Consider the following 21,285-nt stretch of genomic DNA (forward strand, 5'->3'; position numbering starts at 1 on the left):
GACTTGCTTTATGGTCCCTCTCATCTACCGAGTTCCAGCCCTGGGACAGTAGGGAGTTGTGACTTGCCACGTGACTTTGTTTCTGTGACTTTTGGCTGCTGCTTTCCCGGGGCATCCTTTAGTAGTGGTGGGGCAGGAAATAGCCAGGACAGGTGCCTGACCTGGCAGCTCACCTCAGGGCCTTGGCTGGCATGGTGTACTTTTTACTCACACCCAGCACCTTCTTTATTGCTCATTTTCTGTCCTAGGCACAAGTGACCCCCGACAGCGACAAGAACAAGACATACTCCGTGGAGTATCTGCCCAAGGTCACCGGGTTGCACAAAGTAAGATGGGGTGTCATGACTATTGCTTGGACTGCTCTTCTGGGCTTGCATCAGTATGTGTGTAAGAGGGTATCTTAGGAAGGTTGACTTCTACTCAGTTCTTTGCAATGTAAGATTGTTTTTAACTCCATCTGGGTAACAAATGGTTGTAGCTACATGCGTGGAGTATAGATGCTATGGGTTGTCTTCAATGCTTCCTTAAGTATTCCCCTTTGGGGTGCTCTGGAGGGTCTATCTCTATTGAAGCCTGAGTGTGGAGAGGGCCAGTTGAATATAGTCCAGTGGCCCAGTCATGTACCTGGAGAAATGATGGGGGTCTAGCCCCCAGGCCTTTTGTCTCAGCAACATTTTGAGTTCTGTTTGAGTGGGTGTCTAGTTGGCCTATAGAACAGGGGCCCAGAGAGTCTTATAAGTGAGTAGGGTGATCCAGGAGTGTGTCTTTCCTTAAAAGAAAGCCTTCAACAGCACACACAGGTCAATACCATGCCAAAATTTTGAGACACAAACCATACTTACTACCTTGGCCTTTAGTGAATTCATGTGGCATCATGGCTATCGATTTTTCTTATACCCTTAGGACATCAGGAATTTGGGGAAAAAAAATCCTGAAGGGAGCATTTATGATGTAATTAATTCAATTCATGTGAAATCCAACTTCATACCCCTTAAAATTTAAGAGATGAGAACTACCTCAAATCTTAGATGAAAATCTGTACTGTATCTCACATGAGTGATCTTGGTCCCTTGAAAGACATTTTGACTCTAGGTTTGAAATCCTGGAACTGTGCCTTATGTTCTGGGGGGACCGTGGCCCCTTCTGCGGCTGCGTTAAAGCGTCCAGTGTCTACAGATTCAAGTAGAAGTATTGGCTCACCTCCTATTAAAGAGGCCACCCTTATCCAATGTAAACATTTTCAGTTTGCTAAAGGCATGATGTCCGAGGCCCAGCCATGTGGTAGATGGAGCCAGGTGGGAATCCCACTCAGGCCACTTAACCGGGGCTCCTGGTTCCAGCTACCCTCGTGTGGATAGTTTGGAGGATGGAAGAGGAGATTGTCAACGCATGTGGCTTGACATGGGCGCTCCCTGGGCAGGGAGCAATGATTATATCACATCTGTCTGTCACTCGTAGGTTACAGTCCTCTTTGCAGGACAGCACATCTCCAAGAGCCCTTTTGAAGTGAATGTCGACAAAGCACAGGGAGATGCCAGTAAAGTCACTGCAAAAGGCCCAGGCTTGGAAGCTGCTGGAAACATCGCCAATAAGCCCACCTACTTCGACATCTACACGGCAGGTATTGTGGATCAGGCTTTCTTCCAGAGCCTGAGATAATCCTTGGGGACCCCCAAGGCTTGGGATGCCTGAACTTTTGTCTTTTAAATCAAACCACTGCCAACAAAAGTGCCCTTTTCAAGTGTGTTGGTTATATTTACAGATTTTTCCAAACCAGATTTTTTCTTTTTTTTTTTAAAGATGTTATTTATTTATTTGACAGAGCACAAGCAGGGGGAGTGGCAGGCAGAGGGAGAGGGAGAAGCAGGCCCCCCGCTGAGCAGAGAGTCTGATGCGGGGCTCGATCCCAGGACCCCAGGACCATGACCTGAGCCGAATGTAGATGCTTAACCAACTAAGCCACCCAGGCGCCCCTCCAAACCAGCTTTTCTTTAAGATCTTACACTCAAGCTTGGCTTTGATTATTAATAATCAATCAATTTCTGTACACATTCCTGCCTTGGCTAAATAACTGTTCCAAAGAAACTAAGTTTTAAGAATCATCTACTAGGGGTGCCTGGGTGGCTCAGTCGGTTAAGCGTCTGCCTTCAGCACAGGTCATGATCCCAGGGGTCTGGGATCGAGCCCCATGTCAGGCTCCCTGCTCAGTGGGGAGCCTGCTTCTCCCTCTTCCTCAGCCCCTCCCTGCCCCCACTCATGCTCTCTCTCTCTCTCTCTCGCTCTCTTAAAAAAAAAAAAAAAAGAATCTTTACTAGACCAAATTCTATGCCAGGTCTGGGGGTGGGGGGAGGAATGATAAGACACAGTTTAAAAAAAAAATTTTTTTTTTTTTAAATGATACAGTTCATGAAATGAAATGTCATCTTTCTTTTCAATGTAGAAAATTTTAAAAATAGAGAATGGGGGGGAGAAAAGGAAAGTTTATGACCCTCCCAGCCCAACCAGGAAACAGTTGTTAGCATCTCGGTGTGGACTTTCCGAGCGCCCGTCTCCTTCCGTCTGCACTTTGCACCTGTGCTCATCCGCAGCGAGTGTTCTGAGAAGGTGACCTGGGCTCCTGGAGTGCTTGCTCTCTTCCAGGTGCTGGTGTGGGTGACATTGGTGTTGAGGTGGAGGATCCCCAGGGGAAGAACACTGTGGACTTGCTGGTGGAAGATAAAGGAAACCAGGTGTATCGATGTGTGTACAAACCAGTGCAGCCCGGCCCCCATGTGGTCAAGGTCTCCTTTGCGGGGGACACCATTCCCAAGAGTCCCTTCATCGTGCAGGTCGGGGAAGGTGAGTGCTGGGGTGGCCAGCTCTCTGGCCTTCAGGCTGACCATGCGCACAGCTGGGCTCCAGGGCCAGGAGAAGAGTGGGGGGCATGCTGGACTCGTGCCTGTCCCCTTCCTGCCAGGGCCCCTTCAGTGGGAAGCGGCTTGCTGTGTCCTCAAGATATTCATACTAACATCTTCCTGTGAGCTGAGCAATGACCTGAGTGCTTCACTTGTATTAACTCATTGAATCCTTCCCAGAACACTCATACAGGAGAGTTGTCCTCACTGAGAGATGCAGGACTGAGGCCGTGTGGGCTGTTGGAGCCCGTGGCTGAGGTTAGCAGCTGTGGCACTGCCCCGTGGCCCCCACTGCTTGGCCTTTACTGGTCGCCACACACTCGGCACCACTGCATCTGCTCATCACACCAGCCAGTGTGTTCCAGGCGCTGGTGTTATCTCCAGCTTGCAGGTGGAGACACCAAGACTTAGGTGACGTTAAGGCGTCAGTGAGCATAGACTAGGCATCTGTAGAAGGAGAACCTAGGTCTCTGTCAATCCCTTAACCCTGCTGCTAAACCCCTTCTGCAGCCAGAGCATGCATTTTTCTCTAATATTAGACTCCTTTTCCTTCGGACTTGGTTGTTCTTTTTGTTTTGTTTTGTTTTCCAACTCTGCTGCCTTTTCTAACCAATACTTGCCTTTCCCTGTTCTGTCCTCTGCCTCTGCGTCTGTAGAACTGGCTTCCTCTTCTGAATCCTGTCTCTGGGTCAGCCTGGACCCTGAAGCTGTTGGCTTCCTAACTGAGAGCACTGGGCCAGAGGCACCTCGCTGGGTAAGGGCTGGTTGAGTGGGACTTCCGTACCTGTTCTCTGTGCTTCCTGCACACGTCAGCTGGGCCTGTGCTGTTGGTGACCTCGGGACATAACAGTACAGGCGTCAGCATCACTTGTCTAGCCAGACTCCAAACCCACTCTCTAATTACATTGAAACCTGTCTAAAACATCTCAAAATGGTGGAGGATCTGGTGGTTTCCTTTAGCTCCATTTAGTGTTTATATGAACTGAGCAGTTCCCCTTTTGATGTTGAGACTATTACCCGTGTTCAGAATTTCCATGAGTGTTGGGTTGTTTTTCTTTTTTAAGGCACATTAAAACCCTCCGCGGGAAGTCCTGTCATCCTGTTGTGACTTATTTCTGGTATGACCAACTTTTCTCCTTTTGACAAAGAAAAAAAAATAAAACCAACATATTCATAAACAAAACTCTCTTTGACATAAGGCAAGAAAGCATTTTTAACAGCTTTCCTGTTCTAATACTGTTCTCTGACTTCCTCTCACTCATGGACGATACTTTTCATCTCTCGTGTGTCTGTCCACCACTTGTACTATTTAGAGTTTAATTGATAGGGTTTTTCTTTTGACGTACTTCCACTACTTAACTGATTTTATATTAAAAAGAATCTTCATCCCCCTTTCATAATGGAAAACCAATGTCACTTGCCATAAAATGGGGCCATAAACTTATGTTCATCCACGAACCACCTAAAATCCTAACTCCTAGCGTGTGGATATGTCTCTTCCGGAAGCAGTTGTCTGACAAATAGCCAGCTGAGGACATTGCAGGGAGGAGGGACCAGAGGAGGCATTATCTTCCTTCTGTGGAGTAAAGATTTTCATCCTCTGGAGTCTGTGATTCCACTCCTGGCATAGAGAACACTGTCAAATGTGCAGTGTTAGATTTGGAAAGGAAAAGCTACTTAGTAAACAACATGCATGACATTTTGCCCACCGCTCTCTCATTTCTATACTCAAAAAGGTCCCCTGTGTTGGCAAAGAATTCCCAGGGTATAAGGATGTGTTTTATCAACCTTCTGATGACCCCCATGGAACGGTAGTTTTGTGGACCTCTCATGTAAGAAATTACTAGAAGCTACTTTGGTCCTTAATTTTTAGACTTCTGAGTTTAGGTTTTTAAACTAGATCCAGAAATCAAATGGAGAGTGGTGTTTATTGCTAAATGTTGCATTTATAGCCACCCACCATTCCGATTACCTGCTGACAGCATTAAAATGTTTGTCTGCCTTGGCTGAGTTGGGGGTTGAACAGGTTTCTTTTTTGAGCTATCTCCTGGCTCTTCATGCGGAAGATGATCACATTTCGACTTTTAGAAATGGCTGATCCAAAGTTTGGAACAAGGTCAGATGTTTTCAAGTGCTACATTTTCCAAGTAGACTTGAAGAAGTTCGGTCTTCCCAATTACTGGGCCCTTGAGTGTGGCAATGAGATTTAACTCTCCTTCACCACCAAGAGGATAAATGCCAGGATTCAGCAGGTTCCAGGAGCACAGCGGATGCAGGCTGTGCTTCCCCTTCTTTCTTTGCCAGAGTAACCCCCCACTTGCTCCCCCACCCTGGTCCCTCTGCGGTGTGGCCGGACAAAGTTATGTTGTGTCCTTATTTGCTAGCCTGGTGTGCTCCCTGAGCAGGACCCCTAGCCTCGGGCAGCTGCTGCAGACTCTGTGCAGAACAAACATTTTCTTGGCGGGTGGTTCCAAGTTACCTTGGCTTGCTCAACTCTAACGAATGAAAGGTTGAATTGATGTCAAAACTGTGTTTGCAGCCTGTAGTCCAAACGCCTGCCGGGCCAGTGGCCGAGGCCTGCAGCCCAAAGGCATCCGCATCCGGGAGACTGCAGACTTCAAGGTTGATACCAAAGCTGCTGGAAGCGGGGAACTTGGTGTCACTGTGAAGGGTCCTAGTAAGTGCTCCTTTGTTTCTCCATCTCAGGTGTGACTTGGGCTGGCTTTGCAGCCATGGCGTATGGATTTCATCCCCCAGCCCGTTTTGATCGATCCCAGAGAGAGCAGTTTCAAAGAGTTGAGGCTATCTGGGCTCCGTGGGGAAGGAGGCGGTGATTGATTAGTTATGTCTGCCCTGGGTGCAGTGGGACCAATGGTGGCTTGACAGCCTCCCATATTAAGTCTTCTGGGAATAGAAAAAGCAGTGATGTAATGGAGTTTGGGAAGTGCTGTCCTTGGAAGGACAACCTGAAGTGGCTTACTTTTTATTTGAGGAAACACGGGCTCGAGAGGAAGGATCTTGCCCAAGGTCACACAGCTCGTAAGCATCTGAGCTGGAATTCAAGCACCGTCTCCAAAGCCAGTAATTTTCCCACTACAGGTTACATTTTATAGACTATGAAATTATGCCAAATACCTAATTACTATGATCAGTGCTTATAGAAGGAAAATAAAATTCCCTGAGATTAAGTTTTCTTTGTAGATAAATGCTGTTCACGGAGGGGTGGGTTGCACTCGGCAGCTCCTTCTTCTTCCCTGTTTGGGAAGGGAGACCGCAGACGTGAGGATGAGTGTCTGCCCTGTCCGTGTTTGCCCCTGCATTTCTGGCTGTAGGCGTAGCAGCCCTCCGCGAGTTCATGCCTTGTGGGGATGGGTGCAGCCCCCGTGTTGCTCCCACTCTCTGTATCCCCAACGGGCTGGGGCAGGAGTGCTCTGAGCTCCAGAAAGTTAATATTTGATCTCAGAGCACCAGGCTGTGGGGAAGCCTGTGTTCGAAGGGTGGCCAAGGTTCTACACTGCCCAGACCTGGAGCCAAGAGCTCCTCTGGGGCTTCCCTCCCCTCTGGCTTGTTACAGGAGCCAAGGAGGCGTTTTCTTCTGACCTTGGATTCTCGCTCGACTAAGTGGCTTTCCCAGCCAAACCTCAGGGCTCAACATAAAACAAGTTCCTACCTGATGGCTCAGTGTGGAGTTTGTGGTGCAGCATCTAAAACCTGTCCTCTTGTAGGTAGTATGCAGGAGACTTCTCACTTGTGCTGTCCAGCTTTACAAAAAGATGTGCCAGGGCAGTAGGCCGAAACCCATGCCAAATACTCATAAGGACTCAGTTCTTCCTCAGTTTTGTGAGAGGCTAAGACAGCTAGCAATGATCGTTAAGAAAAGTTAAGATCGGACTAGGCTTGTCTTTACACAGACCCAGGAGATCGAGGACCTGTTGGCCCCCGCCTCTAGATAAGGCTCTCAGAGAGCCTTCGAAAACCGGTTAGCTGGGAAATCTTCCTTTCCCCCCACACTTTGAAGCAGAGATGGGCCTATTTTTAGGCTTGGATTCACCTCCCAGGTTTTGAGGGTGTCCAGTTCTGAGGCAGCCCACCTGGTTTCCCTGTGCAGCTTATGTCTTGTGGATACTGCTGTCTTTCTGTCCTTGTCTTTTGGATTCTTGTTGGGAGCCTGGAATTGCTTTGGAAGGATGGTGTGCTTTCTTCCCACAGAGGGTCTGGAGGAACTGGTGAAACAGAAAGGCTTTCTGGAGGGAGTCTACGCATTCGAGTATTACCCCAGCACCCCGGGGAAATACAGCATCGCCATCACGTGGGGGGGACACCACATTCCAAAGAGGTGAGTCTCCAGCTGGAGTTGCGTCTTCTCTGGAGGCGTGCTCAGCCCAGAGCAGGCTCACGGCGGTTACTTCCCGGGCTGCAGGAGGGAAGGAGATCTGCTTTGTTGAAAGCTTTTTTTGTTTTTTGTTTTTTGTTTTTTTCAGAGCAGCACACAGACATTTGGCCTGTTCTCAAAAACAGCAGAAAGTCACTGTGGTTTCGGTTGCCTTGCTTTAAATCAAATGCTGGCGGTTTGGGTCTGGGGGGAGGCAGGGAAGCCAGAAGGAGCAGTAATAGAGAGCAAATGGGCTGTGTGTCTATATGTCCTTATATAAACTAAGATTCTCTTTCTTTCAATGTGTGCCTCTGTTCAGGAATGCCATGGGGATAAAATCTGCCATGGTTTATATTAAAATTCTCTACGTGAGTGCAGTCAGGAGCCAAGGGACACAGTCTACAGCTTTGCCTTGTGGGCATCATGGTTACCCTCCCCTCTTCACCCTCCCCAGCTCTCCTGCGGGCAACTTTAAACTCTGAATAAATTCCATTTACCTTGAGAAATATCTGGGCATGATAGGGTTCTGGGAATCTAAGCAAACGTTTTTTTTTAAGATTTTTTTTTTTTTTTTTTTAAGTTGGGGAGTCTGGGTGGCTCAGTCCATTAAGCATCTGCCTTTGGCTCAGGTTGTGATCCCAGGGTCCTGGGATCAAGTTCCACATCAGGCTCCCTGCTCCAAGGGGAGCCTGCTTCTTCCTCTGCCTCTCTCTTTTTCTCTGTTTCTCATGAATAAATGAATAAAATCTTTTTAAAAAAATACAAAATAGGGCACCTGGGTGGCTCAGTCATTGGGCGTCTGCCTTCAGCTCAGGTCATGATCCCAGGGTCCTGGGATCGAGCCCCACATCGGGCTCCCTGCTTGGCGGGAGGCCTGCTTCTCCCTCTCCCACTCCCCCTGCTTGTGTTTCCTCTCTCTCTGTCTCTCTCTGTCTCTCTCTCTATCAAATAAATCATCAAAAAAAAAAAAAAACCACAAAAACAAAATAAAAGTGTATTTATTTAAACAATCTCTACACCCACCGTGGGGCTCAAACTCAAAACCCCAATATCAAGAGCTACATGTTCTACCAACTGAGCCAGCCAGGCACCCCCTTTGCTTTTTTTACTCTCCTGAAGTTACAGCTTATTCGTTAAAAAACAAAAATAAAAACAAACTCACTTGTTCATGTGTGAGATAAAGCCTATTCAAGTTAGTTTCCTTCTTATATATATATATATATTTTTTTAAGATTTTATTGATTTGGGGCGCCTGGGTGGCTCAGTTGGTTAAGCGACTGCCTTCCGCTCAGGTCATGATCCTGGAGTCCCGGGATCGAGTCCCACATCGGGCTTCCTTGCTCTGCAGGGAGTCTGCTTCTCCCTCTGACCCTCTTCCCTCTCGTGCTCTCTATCTCTCATTCTCTCTCTCAAATAAATAAAATCTTTAAAATAAATAAATAAATAAATAAATAAAACACTTAAAAAAAAAATATTTTATTGATTTATTTTAGAGAGAGACAGCCCAAGGAGGAGGCGCAGAGCGGGAGGGAGGGAGAAAAATCTCAAGCAGACTCCCCGCTGAGCATGGAGCCCGATGTGGGGCTCAATCCCAGGACCCTGAGATCATGACCTGAGCTAAAACCAAGAGTTGGACACCCAACTGACTGCACCACCCAGGTGCCCCTTGTTCATATAATATAAGCAGGATACAGGAAAGTAGGCACTCTCTTACCTTCCAGAGCTCATGGTCTGGTGAGCCTTACAAGGTGAATGATCAGATGGATAGGGTGAGGCAGGTTGTCTTGAGTACCCACCTAGTGGCCACCTGAGTGCCCCGAGGCAGCCACAGTACATTATATTGTTGACATAACAATGGCTGTGGGGGCATCTGTGTGGAGGAAGGGCTTGGCTGGACATTGGGACTCCAGGTAAAAGGAGTGGAAAAAATATGTGTAAACAGCTTATGGCTGTATTTAGTCCCTTCTTTGCTCTCCTTTAATGCTCTTTGTTCCTTTTCTCTTAGCCCCTTTGAGGTTCAAGTTGGCCCTGAAGCAGGCATGCAGAAAGTTCGTGCATGGGGCCCTGGCCTCCACAGCGGGATTGTTGGGCGGTCGGCGGACTTCGTGGTAGAGTCCATTGGCTCTGAAGTGGGGTCTCTGGGTAGGTGGAAGCGGCTGGCCAACAGCTTCTGGGGGGCTGAGATGACATGAGGCTTGGGTCCCCGTGTCAGACTGAGAGTTGGGGCCTCCTCCAAGCCTCACTCCCCTTGGCCTCCTGACCCCCCCAAGCCCAACTCTTAATACCGCTGTGGGATTGCAATTTTCATTTTCCTCTTGCCCTTCAAGTTGCCCTCTGTCTCTTCTTTCATTCATTCATCCGCTAAACCTCATGGTAGAGGCTTCCTGTGGATGTTGTGCTTGAAACAGTGCTTGGAACATAGGAGGCACTTAGCAAATATTGTTGATTGATTCTTAGTTTAGATGAATGAATGAATTTTGCTGAAATTAGAAATTTGGAGAATAAATATTTTTCGGAGCAGAACAGTGTATATTAAATACACATCTGATGTATACAGGATTACTCCAGAACGGTGGTCAGCAAACCTGCTCTAAAAGGCCAAGAGAGCAAATATTTTAGTCTTGTGGGCCATATTCTCCCTGCTGCGGCCGTGGTAGCACCAAAGCAGCCAGAGAAAGGACGTAAGTGAAGGAAGGTGGCTGTGTCCCAGCAAAACCTTATGTACAGAAGTAGATAGTGAGTCAATTTGGCCCACTGGCCATAGTTTAATGACTGTCCGTTTTAGGTGGTAAAAATAAGCAAACTTGGAAAAAGAAGAAATCACCTTTAGTATTTCCTTCTAGAGAGAGAATCAGTGTTTTGGTATGATATTAAACCTTGGGCATATCCTTCTAGACTTTTTTCTATACATGCACTTGTAAATATTCATCTTCCACAAAAAATATCTAGGGGTAATCTTCCTATCTTCCTGCCTTAGATAAATAGAGGCTGTGTCTTGATTTTCCATGGCTTCTTTGGAATTCTATTGCATGGATATGTCTACCGTTAGGCTCTCCGGTTATTTCTACGCTTTTCCTGTAGAAACAGTGCTGGGTACATATACTTTGTACCTAACTGTTTATGCATATCCTTGATTATTTCCTTCAGACAAAAACCCAGAACCTGATTTGATGGGGCAAAGTGTGGGCATTGGTTTAAGTTTTTGGTTGACTTGACTTGTTAGATGATGTTTAAAAAAACATAAAAATCCAACCCTTCCACGTCTAGTGAAGACTCAATAGGCTTGGTTTTGTGGAAAAGGGACAGACACTGATTTCAGGCTTCTGGCTGATACTTGCTTTGAGGGAGTGAGCTGGTAGTAACATAGAGTAGGTTCTTCCCACCATGCAACCAGGGGTCCCTCTCACCCTGTCCCCCAGGCTTTGCTATTGAAGGCCCCTCCCAGGCGAAGATTGAGTATGATGACCAGAATGATGGGTCATGTGATGTCAAGTACTGGCCCAAGGAACCTGGCGAATATGCTGTTCACATCATGTGTGATGACGAAGACATCAAGGACAGCCCATACATGGCCTTCATCCACCCAGCTGCAGGAGACTACAACCCGGATCTGGTGAGCCTGTTTGTCATGTTTCTGTTTTCTCTTCCTGGCTCCTGGCCCTCTCCGTGGTACCCAGAGAGTGACCTCAAGCAGCATGTTGAGGGATGGCAGCAAGGGGCCATGTAGAGCTTAGGAAGGACACTGGTCTGAGTTGGAATCCTGGTAGTACCGCTTAAGTACTTTTCTTTTCTTTCTTTTTTTTTTTTTTTTAAGATTTTATTTGTTTATTTGAGAGAGAGAGAATGAGAGAGAGCATGAGAGGGAGGAGGGTCAGAGGGAGAAGCAGACTCCCTGCTGAGCAGGGAGCCCGATGCGGGACTCGATCCTGGGACCCCAGGATCATGACCTGAGCCGAAGGCAGTTGCTTAACCAACTGAGCCACCCAGGCGCCCCCATTTGGTACTTTTCTAATGTTGGGCAAGTCAATCCTTAACCTCTCTGATTCTTGATTCTTTCTCTTTAAAGTGGAATGATAGCAGTGTCTGCTTCCCAGCGTTTCTGGGATGATTCAAGGAGCTAACGTGCATAAAGACAGCCCTTCGCCCAGTGCCTGGCTCATGCAGGGGGCTGCGGAGGCTGCTCTTCATAAATGAAAGGTGTTCTTTTTCTCCGCAGCTCCCTTCTCTTAAATTGGAGCAGTGTTTCTAAGAGCTTCTGTCACACTCTTAGGAGGCTGATAAGCATCGAGTCTGAGGCAGGCTGGCTGCTAGGAGGAAGCCTCCACACCCCCATGTGTGCTGCCCTGGCACACACAGGCAGCTCTTTGTAGGCTGGTGTCGGTCTGGGCCGGTTGCTCTTCCTTGTTGGCCAACGGCTGGTCCTTTGTTCTCTCTGGAAGCTGTAAACCTTAGGAACGTCTGTGGTAAAGGTTCTGAGCCCCCTCCATGTGGGAACATTGAACCTGGGCATGGCTGGAAGTCCCTGCCCTGGTTACTAGTTGTCTATATCTGCTCAGAATAAGGCATGGAGCCCCAGGCTAGCTTGGGGCTGGGTTTTTGAGAGTTTTCTTCCTCCTGGGAGGTTAATGATACTGTGTTTAATTTTTGAGTTACAACCTACTTGAGCATTTTCCTTCCCTAACCATGCTGTTACATAGGTACTGTGAAACCAGACTCAGGTGGTTTTGTTACCTTGTTCCCTGGTCACTGGTCATTATAGAGGGGGTTTCGTTGGGGCATTGTACAGAAAGAGAATCATTATTCTTTGCCCCAGGTCCAAGCATACGGGCCAGGTTTGGAGAAATCTGGGTGCATTGTCAACAACCTGTGTGAGTTCACCGTGGATCCTAAGGATGCTGGAAAAGCTCCCTTAAAGATATTTGCTCAGGTAAGTTTCCAGGGTCCACCTGTGCAGGTAATTATCAGGAGACACGATCTGTCACTGTAATGGCAAGTTGCTCAGTTCATCTGATCCTGTTTATTCATCCACATATTGGGAATCATAAGAATATTTATTATTAAATGGGATTCTAATATGTAAAGCACGGTGCTTTTCTCATCTTTATGATTTGTATTCTTTGGAAACAAGGCTTGATTTCAGATTTCCCTGTACATGCCCTTCAGTGTGGTTAAAGCTACCTAGGCCATGACAGGAGGTTTGTAAATAAGAATTTATTAAATGTGTTTATTGAATTTAAATGCAGGAATTAAAATTAAGAAGTATTTTTTTAAAGATTTATTTTTTTATTTTAGTGAGAGAGAGAGAGAGTGGGCGAGCACATACCTGAGTGAGGGGAAGGGCAGAGGGAGAGAGAAGCTCAAGCAGACCCCCGCTGAGCAGGGAGCCTGATGCCAGGGCTCGATCTCTAGATCATGACCTGAGCTGATATCAAGAGTCGGACACTTAACCAACTGAGCCACCCAGGCACCCCCAAATTAAGAAGTATTGAGTGGCCATGGCTTTCTATTAGGGTCATTGGCTCTTATGAAAAACAAATAAATACAGGCAGTGTTTTATCACCTGTGGTGATGGCATATCATAGTTGTTCCATGTTTTGTTGGATGGGTGGTGACTTGATGGTCTTGGGAAGCCATGGCGGCTCTGTTTGATGAAGACTGTGTGAGGGCCAGTTTCTCTTCTTTGCCCCTGCTCTTTTGCAGGATGGGGAAGGCCAGCCCATTGACATCCAGATGAAGAGCCGGATGGACGGCACGTATGCCTGCTCGTATACCCCGGTTAAGGCCATCAAGCACACCATTGCTGTGGTCTGGGGAGGTGTGAACATCCCACACAGCCCCTACAGGGTAGGTTGTGAAGCATAATCCTGGCCATTGTATGAAAAAGCCAAGTCCTATGGTGGGTCTGGGCTCCATGCTAACTAACAATGTTTCACTGGGTCCAAGTGGAGGAAAACTTGGTTATAACTTTCTGCCATGTTCTTTTTAGGTCAGTATCGGGCAGGGTAGCCATCCCCAGAAGGTCAAGGTGTTTGGGCCAGGCGTGGAGCGAAGTGGACTGAAGGCAAATGAGCCTACTCATTTCACAGTGGACTGTACTGAGGCTGGGGAAGGTAAGAGGGGGCTTCCCCCAGTGCGGTAATTGCTGCTCCTTGAGGAAGCATGTTCTTTCTGGAATGTTCGAAGGGCGGTGAACTTTGAGCCAGAAAGCAGTGCACCTGCATAGGGAATTGTTCATCTAATGAGCATCTGTGGCAGTTCCTTGGTGAACTTTGCTAATCCTCTATTCCTCCTCCAAAGCCCTGACTTAGCACCCTCCCTTTGTCAGGCTTGTTACTGGAAACTTCCCAATTGCTTTTTTGGGGTGTTAGGTGAGCTGAGCTGGAAGCGATTGCATGGGACATGCTGTTTCTTGTACCCTGGTGCGCTCATAAGCTGGTCTGTTCCAGGTGATGTCAGCGTTGGCATTAAATGTGATGCCCGGGTGTTAAGTGAGGATGAGGAAGACGTGGACTTTGACATTATTCACAACGCCAACGACACGTTTACGGTCAAATATGTGCCTCCTGCCGCCGGGCGATACACTATCAAAGTTCTCTTTGCATCTCAGGTGTGTGTTTGGACCTGGGTTCTTTCTGGCCACCTGTGTGTGTATTTCCTTTTTTTTTTTTTTTTTTTAAAGCAATAGGGCCGTGTCTTGAGAATTCTGCTCAGGTTTTCCTCTCTGGTTCCTGAAAACCATGAAGGGGGGAAAGAAAACAAAAAGCAAGAAGCACCCAGAACTAAATTATTGCCATTTTCTAACAAAAGTGAGGCACAGCGTATTCAGTGGTTATAGCAGGGCTTTGGCAGGAGACTGGTTTGTTATAAATGCTTGTAAAGTTTTTGATTGAAATGAACTTCTAGACGTGTTCTGCTTTGACTGCTTTGAAGTAATGGCTTTGGCCTTGACCCCTAAACTTTTATAGGGAGAGGAGCTTTGAACTTTCAGACTGAGCTCATATTTACATGTGATAGGTGAGGAGAAGGCGAGTGGTACCTAAAATGGAACAGTGGAATCCTGGTGATTCAAATTAACTTCACATAAGGATAGGAATGTCAAGAGAGAAAGTTCTGTGCCTGAAGGTCTTGGTCTTGGAATTGACTTCATCCGGTTAACCTGTTCTGCCTTTTTTCTGATAACCTGCACCATTGTGAAGAATTATAATCCTTCTATTTCTGATCAGCTCCTCCCATTCCCCAAACGTTAGCTCCGAACTATACCTGAGGACATGTCCTTTCGCCCAACCCTATATGTTATTGTCATTTGGGGTTTTATATTCTTGGTAGGATTTTTTGCATCCTAAGTACTCAACTTTGGTGTGGAAGGCTCAGAGTTTTCAGATTCGTTTGTAGGAAACCTTCCTTCCGCTGTGCACTAAGCAGGTCAAAGCCTGTGATGGAGGGGTCCAGGCATTTGTAAGTGACCCTTGGTGGCCCCTACCTGAGGCTAGAGTACGAAGACTTAACCCACGGGGATGGAAGTTTGCCCGCCACCCACCAGAGTCACAGAGGTCTCCCCCCCTCGCGTTGTGCAGAAGGCTAAGCTCCGGCAGACGATTCAGGGGCTTTCCTACTGAGATAGTGTCTCCCCTACAGGAAATCCCCGCCAGTCCTTTCAGAGTGAAAGTTGACCCATCCCATGATGCCAGCAAAGTGAAGGCAGAAGGCCCGGGGCTCAGCAAAGCAGGTACGAGAGCATGCGGGACAGGCCATCCTAGAGGCCTTCTGCGGGCCAGTGGCCATGGCCATGTTTGGTCCAGGGACCTTGAGGGCCTCATCTCCACCCAGGGCAGGTGTTCTCTTGGGGGTCCCATTCAGCAGGGGCAGTGCTCCTGCCCGAGCTGTTGGCAGTGCTCCGGAGTGCCGGCCCCCGTCGCCAACCGCCTTCCTAGGGCTGGTGCCGATGAACCTGTCAGTCTGGTTGTTGAAGAGTGAAACCACGCCAGCCAGGCCTGTCTCCTCACTTCACGGTCTCTCCTTCCAGGTGTGGAAAACGGGAAACCAACCCACTTCACGGTCTACACCAAAGGGGCCGGAAAAGCCCCGCTGAACGTGCAGTTCAGCAGCGCCCTTCCTGGAGATGCCGTGAAGGACTTGGACATCATCGACAATTATGACTACTCCCACACTGTCAAATACACACCCACCCAGCAGGTAGGGTCCTTCCATTGCCCCTTCCCCCTCGGTGCTGGGCTGGACCCTTTGGACACCAAGGCTGCGATCTGTGCTGTGTCGAGGTGCTCCTCTGTGGGTGACGGGCTCTTCGTGCCTGTCATTCTGAGCGTCCCCAGGAGCACTGGCAAGAGGCCTGGCTAGTGCTGTGAGGTGGTCCTGAAGGTTTCCCTAAGAACAAGCGGGAAACTAGAGCGGGAAGCTAGCCCGACTCCCCATCCCCACCTCCCACCTCCATTTTGGCTTTCAGCAGAAGCAGGGAGCTCTTGAAATTCGGGACCTAGTGTCTGCCTCTTACCCCACACACTCTCCCATCCTTACCAGCTGCCCTTCATTCAGTCTTTCTTGATTACTCACAGGGGAGGAAGGGTGACGCCTGTGTGTTTTCTTGCTGGCCCTTTATATAAGGTGGTAGAGTGGGTTGGTCTCAAAAGCCAGTTCAGCCTTTAGTCCCTCAGGCCCGAAATACTATCTAGGGCCCCACAAGATTCAGGAACACACACAGGATGTTACGATCCAGGCTACTTTGCTCTGATTATTTTAGGCAAGAAGCACCTAAAAAACGACCTCTCTGCCTCTCTGTGTGAATTCTTGTTTAATTTGTTCAAAATTGGGTTTGGCTTCATGGCCATACCTCTGGGGTGTGAGGAACAGATAACCCAGAAGAAAAGCCTGGATTTTACTATTTTTTTTTAAGATTTTATTTATTTGAGAGAGAGAGATTGAGCAGTCGAGAGAGAGAGAGAGAGAGAGAGAGAGGGCGAGCAAGCACAAGGGGAGGGGTCTGAGGGAGAAGCAGGCTCACTGCTGAGCAGGGAAGCCTGATGCGGGACTTGATCCTGGAACTCTGGGATCATGACCTGAGCCGAAGGCAGTTGCTTAACCAACTGAGCCACTCAGGTGCCCTGGATTTTACTATTTTTTATGCATAGCATTCTACACGGTCATTTGAACCTCTCAGATTTTTTCTTTCCTGCGGAAAATAGTCCCGCTTCTGTGAGGAACCCTTTGTAGAAGAACAGGGGGGATGCTTTCTGTAGAAACACCACCCGAGAAGCATCCCTCCTGCCTGGCCCTCAGTGAGGGGCTGCCCGGAGTCTAGTGGGAAGGAATGAGGGGTATGGTGAGGATGAGGGGTGTGGTGCAGGTGTCCCCTTGCACTGGGGGCTACATGTCCTTGGAGATGGACTCTTTGGCGGTGGGAGGGGTTGTCTGGGGTGAGTTCTTGTGTGCCTCAGTACAGATGTGGTCTCTTATATGCAGACATCCTTCTTCCTGTGGTTTTTGTTTTTACTTTAATGAGGGGTTCATTATCAGTGATGGTAAAAATACTTTTGTACGTAGAATAACCTTTTCTCATCAGGCTGCTCAGTGCTACGTGGGTAATTATTTTCCTGCTGACGCTTCAGAAGGCTGGCGGGAGCCTCACCATTGGGAGCATCAGCTTGACATCATCCTTGTTGCCAATTCTCCACATTGCTTAGGAGAAGGTACCAGAAAGCATGGCCATGCACACTGGTCAAGGTCACAAGGTCTTAGACTCCTCTAAAAACATCTTGCTTTGTCCTCTGTCTATAAACCTTTTTGGGCTTTGGCTAAGCTTCTAGAAAGTAAGTTGCAGACATTAAGACAGAGTCAGGTTTTGGCCTGCACCCCCAGAAAGGGCTTCAGAACCTGTTGCCATTTGGGGCAGAGGTGGAAGCTAGAGAGGGAGGCTTCTTACTTCAAAATCACACAAGGTCAAGTTCATCCATTTCTTGGAGAACGGCAGGTTTGTCGGCAAGCTCAGTGGCTGTTTGGGGCTTTGCTCAAATGCTGCCTGTCCTATGTCCAAGGAGCCTGGCAGAGTCCTGGCGTCAGTCCCTGCCTCCAGTGTGAGTGGTGCCTCTCTGGTCCTTCTTATTTAGCATTTAGAACAAGATTTACAGTTTCATTTTTTGGGCACGTTGCAGTTCTGCATATTTTTCTATGGCGAAGAAAAAATTGAATTTCTTCTCTTGGATGGTGAGTTCCCCAATGATGGGATATCATGTCCTATATATATCTTTCCATTCCCAGTCTTGAGCACAGGGCCTGATGCTGTAGGTTCTTCACATGAATTTATGGCTTAAAGGGTGAATACACAATGTGGAACCTCTACACACAGGCAGAGAACTTTGTAGGGACAGTGAGGCCAACACATCCTCATGCACCTTTGATCTCTCTTTTCTGAAGAGCGGCAGACAGCTCAAGATTGGGTTAAATAAGCTTGTCTTTTGAGCTGTGCCCTTGGATGTGGTTAAGAGGCCTGGGTCGGGGCGCCTGGGTGGCTCAGTCGTTAAGCATCTGCCTTTGGCTCAGGTCATGATCCCAGGATCCTGGGATCGAGCCCTACATCGGGCTCCCTGCTCAGCAGGAAGCCTGCTTCTCCCTCTCCCACTCCCCCTGCTTGTGTTCCCTCTCTGTGTCTCTCTCTCTCTCAAATAAATAAATAAATAAATAAATCTTTAAAGGAAAAGATAAAAAAGAGGCCTGGGTCAGCCCAGAGGCCATGCCCAACATGGAGGCAGGGAGGATACTTTGAGGGCTGGTGCCCAGAGGCGTACCTTTTTGTTGTCGTTTTAGGGAATAACAGGCTGGAACTTTCTAGAAATGTAGTTGTTTGGTGTGTGGAGAGATGGCAGTGGGTCCTGGCCCAGGGGGAGCGTGTTGCCCTCAGAATACGGGCCGTGCTGTATGAAAAGCTGTCCCTGCAGGGTCTCTGAGCCACAGTTTGATGATGCCCGCTGACCTGCAGTGGACCAGTTATGGTCTTGTCGGAAGGCCGTGGTCAGAGCTCGTTTTGCCTTGGTGGGGTGTCACTTGTTGGGTTGGGGCTTGAGGATCCTCCCCAAGGTCAGACAGAAGGCTTGATTTTATGGAAGGGAGATCACACAATGCCATATTCACCCACAGATTTTTGCCTTCTGTGCTTTTGGTTGTCTGTGACCTCAAGGAACTTCAGTCTCTCACCCCATAGTCCCTCACGTAGAGCGAGCGCTTTGAGAAGCTGGTGGCAGCAACTCCATGACCCGCCAGGTCAGAAGCCACTGGGAATCGGCAACCCCACCTACTTCCTGGGGGTGCCTCGAGGAGACCCTGTGGGTTCACTGAGCCCCCTGCCTGTTCCAGAGATCTCTGGAGGAGGGGGCTGTGGGTGGCTCACTTTATCTTGTCCTCACCTGAGCTCTTGGGTCAGAGTCTTACATTCGTGTGTGGTGCAGGGTGGGATTAAGGTCTTAGAGGCGCAGAGGGGGGAGAATAAAACTGTCCTGCAGTCAGCAAGGTCGTGGTGAAATGCACCAGTGGTCATTGCTCCGACATTCCTGATGTCACCCCCACTCTGGGGGAAAAGCGCAGTCCGTTCCTTAGCTGGGGCCCAGAGGAAACCTTAAACGGTACAGGCCATTGCAGGTATAAGTCCCTTAAGATTTCTTCCTCCCCTTTGTTAGGTTATTTGAGGTAGAGTTCATTTCCTCTCTGAGTTTTTGTTTTGTTTTTTTCATAACTGGTAATGAGAACACAATTTCTTTTATGGGATGGGTAGGCTTAACTGAAAGAGGATTTTTCCCTCTCCTGTGGCACTCCAGAGACGCAATCAGAAGACTTCCAGGGCTGGTAGAGAAGGTTTTTCCATGACCCATGGTCAGCCGTGAGGCCTCTCCCTCAAGGAGTTAGGGACTTGTGGGCAAATGGAAGCTCGGGACGAGCTGGCATGATGGGAATGCCACAGTGGCTGAAGCCACAAGTCACTCCCTGACTTCCTTATTACAAGGAGGAGACCTGTCCTGTCCTGGGCTGGCTCTCAGCTCTGTTGGCTCGGACCCGTGCACGTTCTACCATGAAACGTTACACCCTTGAGGCAGGGGGCCAGTTGGTTTGTGTGCACTGCCAATAAATCCTGGAGAATCAGTCCTCCCTCCTTCATTGATGCAACCAATTTTTTTCTTGGCTTTTGCCCCCCCCCCCCTTTTTTTATTATGAAAAGCAATGGGAGAAAATATATGTGGGCCAAAAGCTACACCCTTTTAACACTTGATCACTGACAGCTTTCACTAGAACCTGAATTCTGGTGAGCCCCCCGGATCCTTGGGGGGGCGTCGTCTCTCCCTCCACGGCCTTTTACGTTCTGGCCGGGGTGTTTGAGGTGAGGGAGAGCTTCATCTACTGAGACAGCTCTGAGCTTTCATGGAGTCTGGGTTTGGCAGGGAAGGGTGCTTAGCCGCCGGGAGAGGGGAAGCCAGCAGGGAGTGGGCCGGGACCAGCCTGAGGAGAACCACCCTGCACATGCAGTTGTATCGCGCTCCCGTGGCCCCCAGGGCTTCGAACAATGGGCCTGCCAAACCCACAGACAGGATTCCCTTTACACTTGAAACTTTTCTTTCCGTGACATAGATGTGGGAGTTTAGAGGCTGCTTTAGTGTGCAGATCCTTTTCACAGTCTGGTGGCCTAAAATTGATTTCCGAGACGTAGAAAAAGCTGGTTTTGTTCAGTGAGAGGCTCCCATAGATGGCAGCTTTACCCGTGGCCGGGGTCGGGTGCGTGCTGGGCAGGAGGTAGTATGGCCGAGCAGCTGGGACGCGGGTCTGCGTGCCACGGGTATGAGGTTCAGCTCTCATACTACCAGGCATGTGATTTGGGGCAAGTGACTCTACCTCCCTGAGCTGTAGCTTCCTTTCCTGGAAAAATGGGGACAACAGTGGGAACCACCCCTTCAGACTATTTGGAAATTGAGTCAAGGAAATGCTTAAAAGCACAGCGTACAGTATGCTTATTGAGTCGCCCCTGTTGTTCTTAGGCTGCTCTGATTTTATCTCACTTCTCGCTTGTTTTTGCCATGGGGCCAGAAGCTTAGAGAAATATGTCTGTGGTGTTTCTAAATCCACTGGAGTCAAGTGCCCTGTGTCTCTGGAAGAATTAAAGATTTAGAAGACAGGTTTAAACAAGTTAGGGGGCACCTGGGTGGCTCAGTTGGTTCAGCATTTGCCTTCGGCTCAGGTCATGATCCAGGACCCCAGGACCCTGGGATCGAGTCCCTCATCAGGCTCCTTGCTAAGCGGGAGCCTGCGTCTCCCTTTCCCACTCCCCCTGCTTGTGCTCTCTCTCTCTCTCTCTGACAAATAAATAAATAAAATCTTTAAAAAAAACAAAATAAAATAAACAGCAAGTTAGATGTTGGTGCCCAAAGGTGCACTCGGTTTCCTCTCGTTCCAGGGCTGTATGCAGGTGCTGGTGACGTATGGTGGCGACCCCATCCCTAAAAGCCCTTTCACCGTGGGCGTGGCCGCTCCGCTGGATCTGAGCAAGATCAGAATTAATGGGCTGGAGAACAGTAAGTGCGTGGATGCAGGGGAGACGGGTCACTGAAGACCACCCACCGGGGCCGCCAGTTAGATACCTTTCAAAAGACAATTTGCAGGGAAGCAGACTCTGCCATAAGAGACCTTGCAGTGGGATGGACGTGGGTGTGAACTGGGGCCACGTGGTGGGGTCGTTCTGGGACCCTACCTGCGCTTAACCTCCCCAAGCCTCCATTCCCTCATCGCGCAGTGGGGGAGGGGTGGTCAAGCACACTGACATTCGTGGGAATATTTTGAAAGGTAAATGAGCTCATAATTCAGGGGCTGGCGCGTCGTCAGCCTTCAGTAACTGCTGCCATCACAGTGGGATGTTTTCATTGCAAATAGAAGTTGGGACGCATTGCCTTCTGGGGACTTTGTACTGTGCTCGCTGTCCTTGGCCATGGGATCTACATGAGGGTGGACAGTAGCATAAAAGCCAACTCCCCG

At 48.6% G+C, this 21,285-nt stretch overlaps 1 protein-coding gene and 1 long non-coding RNA gene across 8 annotated transcripts in view; one reads left to right on the forward strand and one right to left on the reverse strand.

Annotated features, from left to right (window-relative positions):
- The window catches only part of LOC113916415, a 33,070-nt gene extending 24,010 nt beyond the window's left edge, over nt 1-9,060 (reverse strand). Inside the window, exon 1 of the long non-coding RNA XR_003517931.1 lies at nt 8,981-9,060. This is a non-coding gene — a long non-coding RNA (uncharacterized LOC113916415). The remainder of the gene's footprint in view (nt 1-8,980) is intronic.
- FLNB (filamin B) overlaps nt 1-21,285 on the forward strand; it is a 143,243-nt gene that overhangs the window by 73,144 nt on the left and 48,814 nt on the right. For all 7 annotated transcript variants that reach the window (XM_027582673.2, XM_027582672.2, XM_027582674.2 and 4 more), the window contains exons 6-19: nt 249-326; nt 1,459-1,621; nt 2,641-2,838; nt 5,434-5,571; nt 7,104-7,230; nt 9,272-9,408; nt 10,686-10,879; nt 12,080-12,193; nt 12,967-13,110; nt 13,253-13,376; nt 13,713-13,873; nt 14,902-14,992; nt 15,290-15,459; nt 20,711-20,828. In XM_027582673.2, coding sequence (XP_027438474.1) covers nt 249-326; nt 1,459-1,621; nt 2,641-2,838; nt 5,434-5,571; nt 7,104-7,230; nt 9,272-9,408; nt 10,686-10,879; nt 12,080-12,193; nt 12,967-13,110; nt 13,253-13,376; nt 13,713-13,873; nt 14,902-14,992; nt 15,290-15,459; nt 20,711-20,828 — 1,957 coding nt within the window. The remainder of the gene's footprint in view (nt 1-248; nt 327-1,458; nt 1,622-2,640; nt 2,839-5,433; nt 5,572-7,103; nt 7,231-9,271; nt 9,409-10,685; nt 10,880-12,079; nt 12,194-12,966; nt 13,111-13,252; nt 13,377-13,712; nt 13,874-14,901; nt 14,993-15,289; nt 15,460-20,710; nt 20,829-21,285) is intronic.

This window comes from Zalophus californianus, chromosome 1 (assembly GCF_009762305.2).
Source record: "Zalophus californianus isolate mZalCal1 chromosome 1, mZalCal1.pri.v2, whole genome shotgun sequence".
NCBI classification, from domain to species: Eukaryota; Metazoa; Chordata; class Mammalia; order Carnivora; family Otariidae; genus Zalophus; species Zalophus californianus.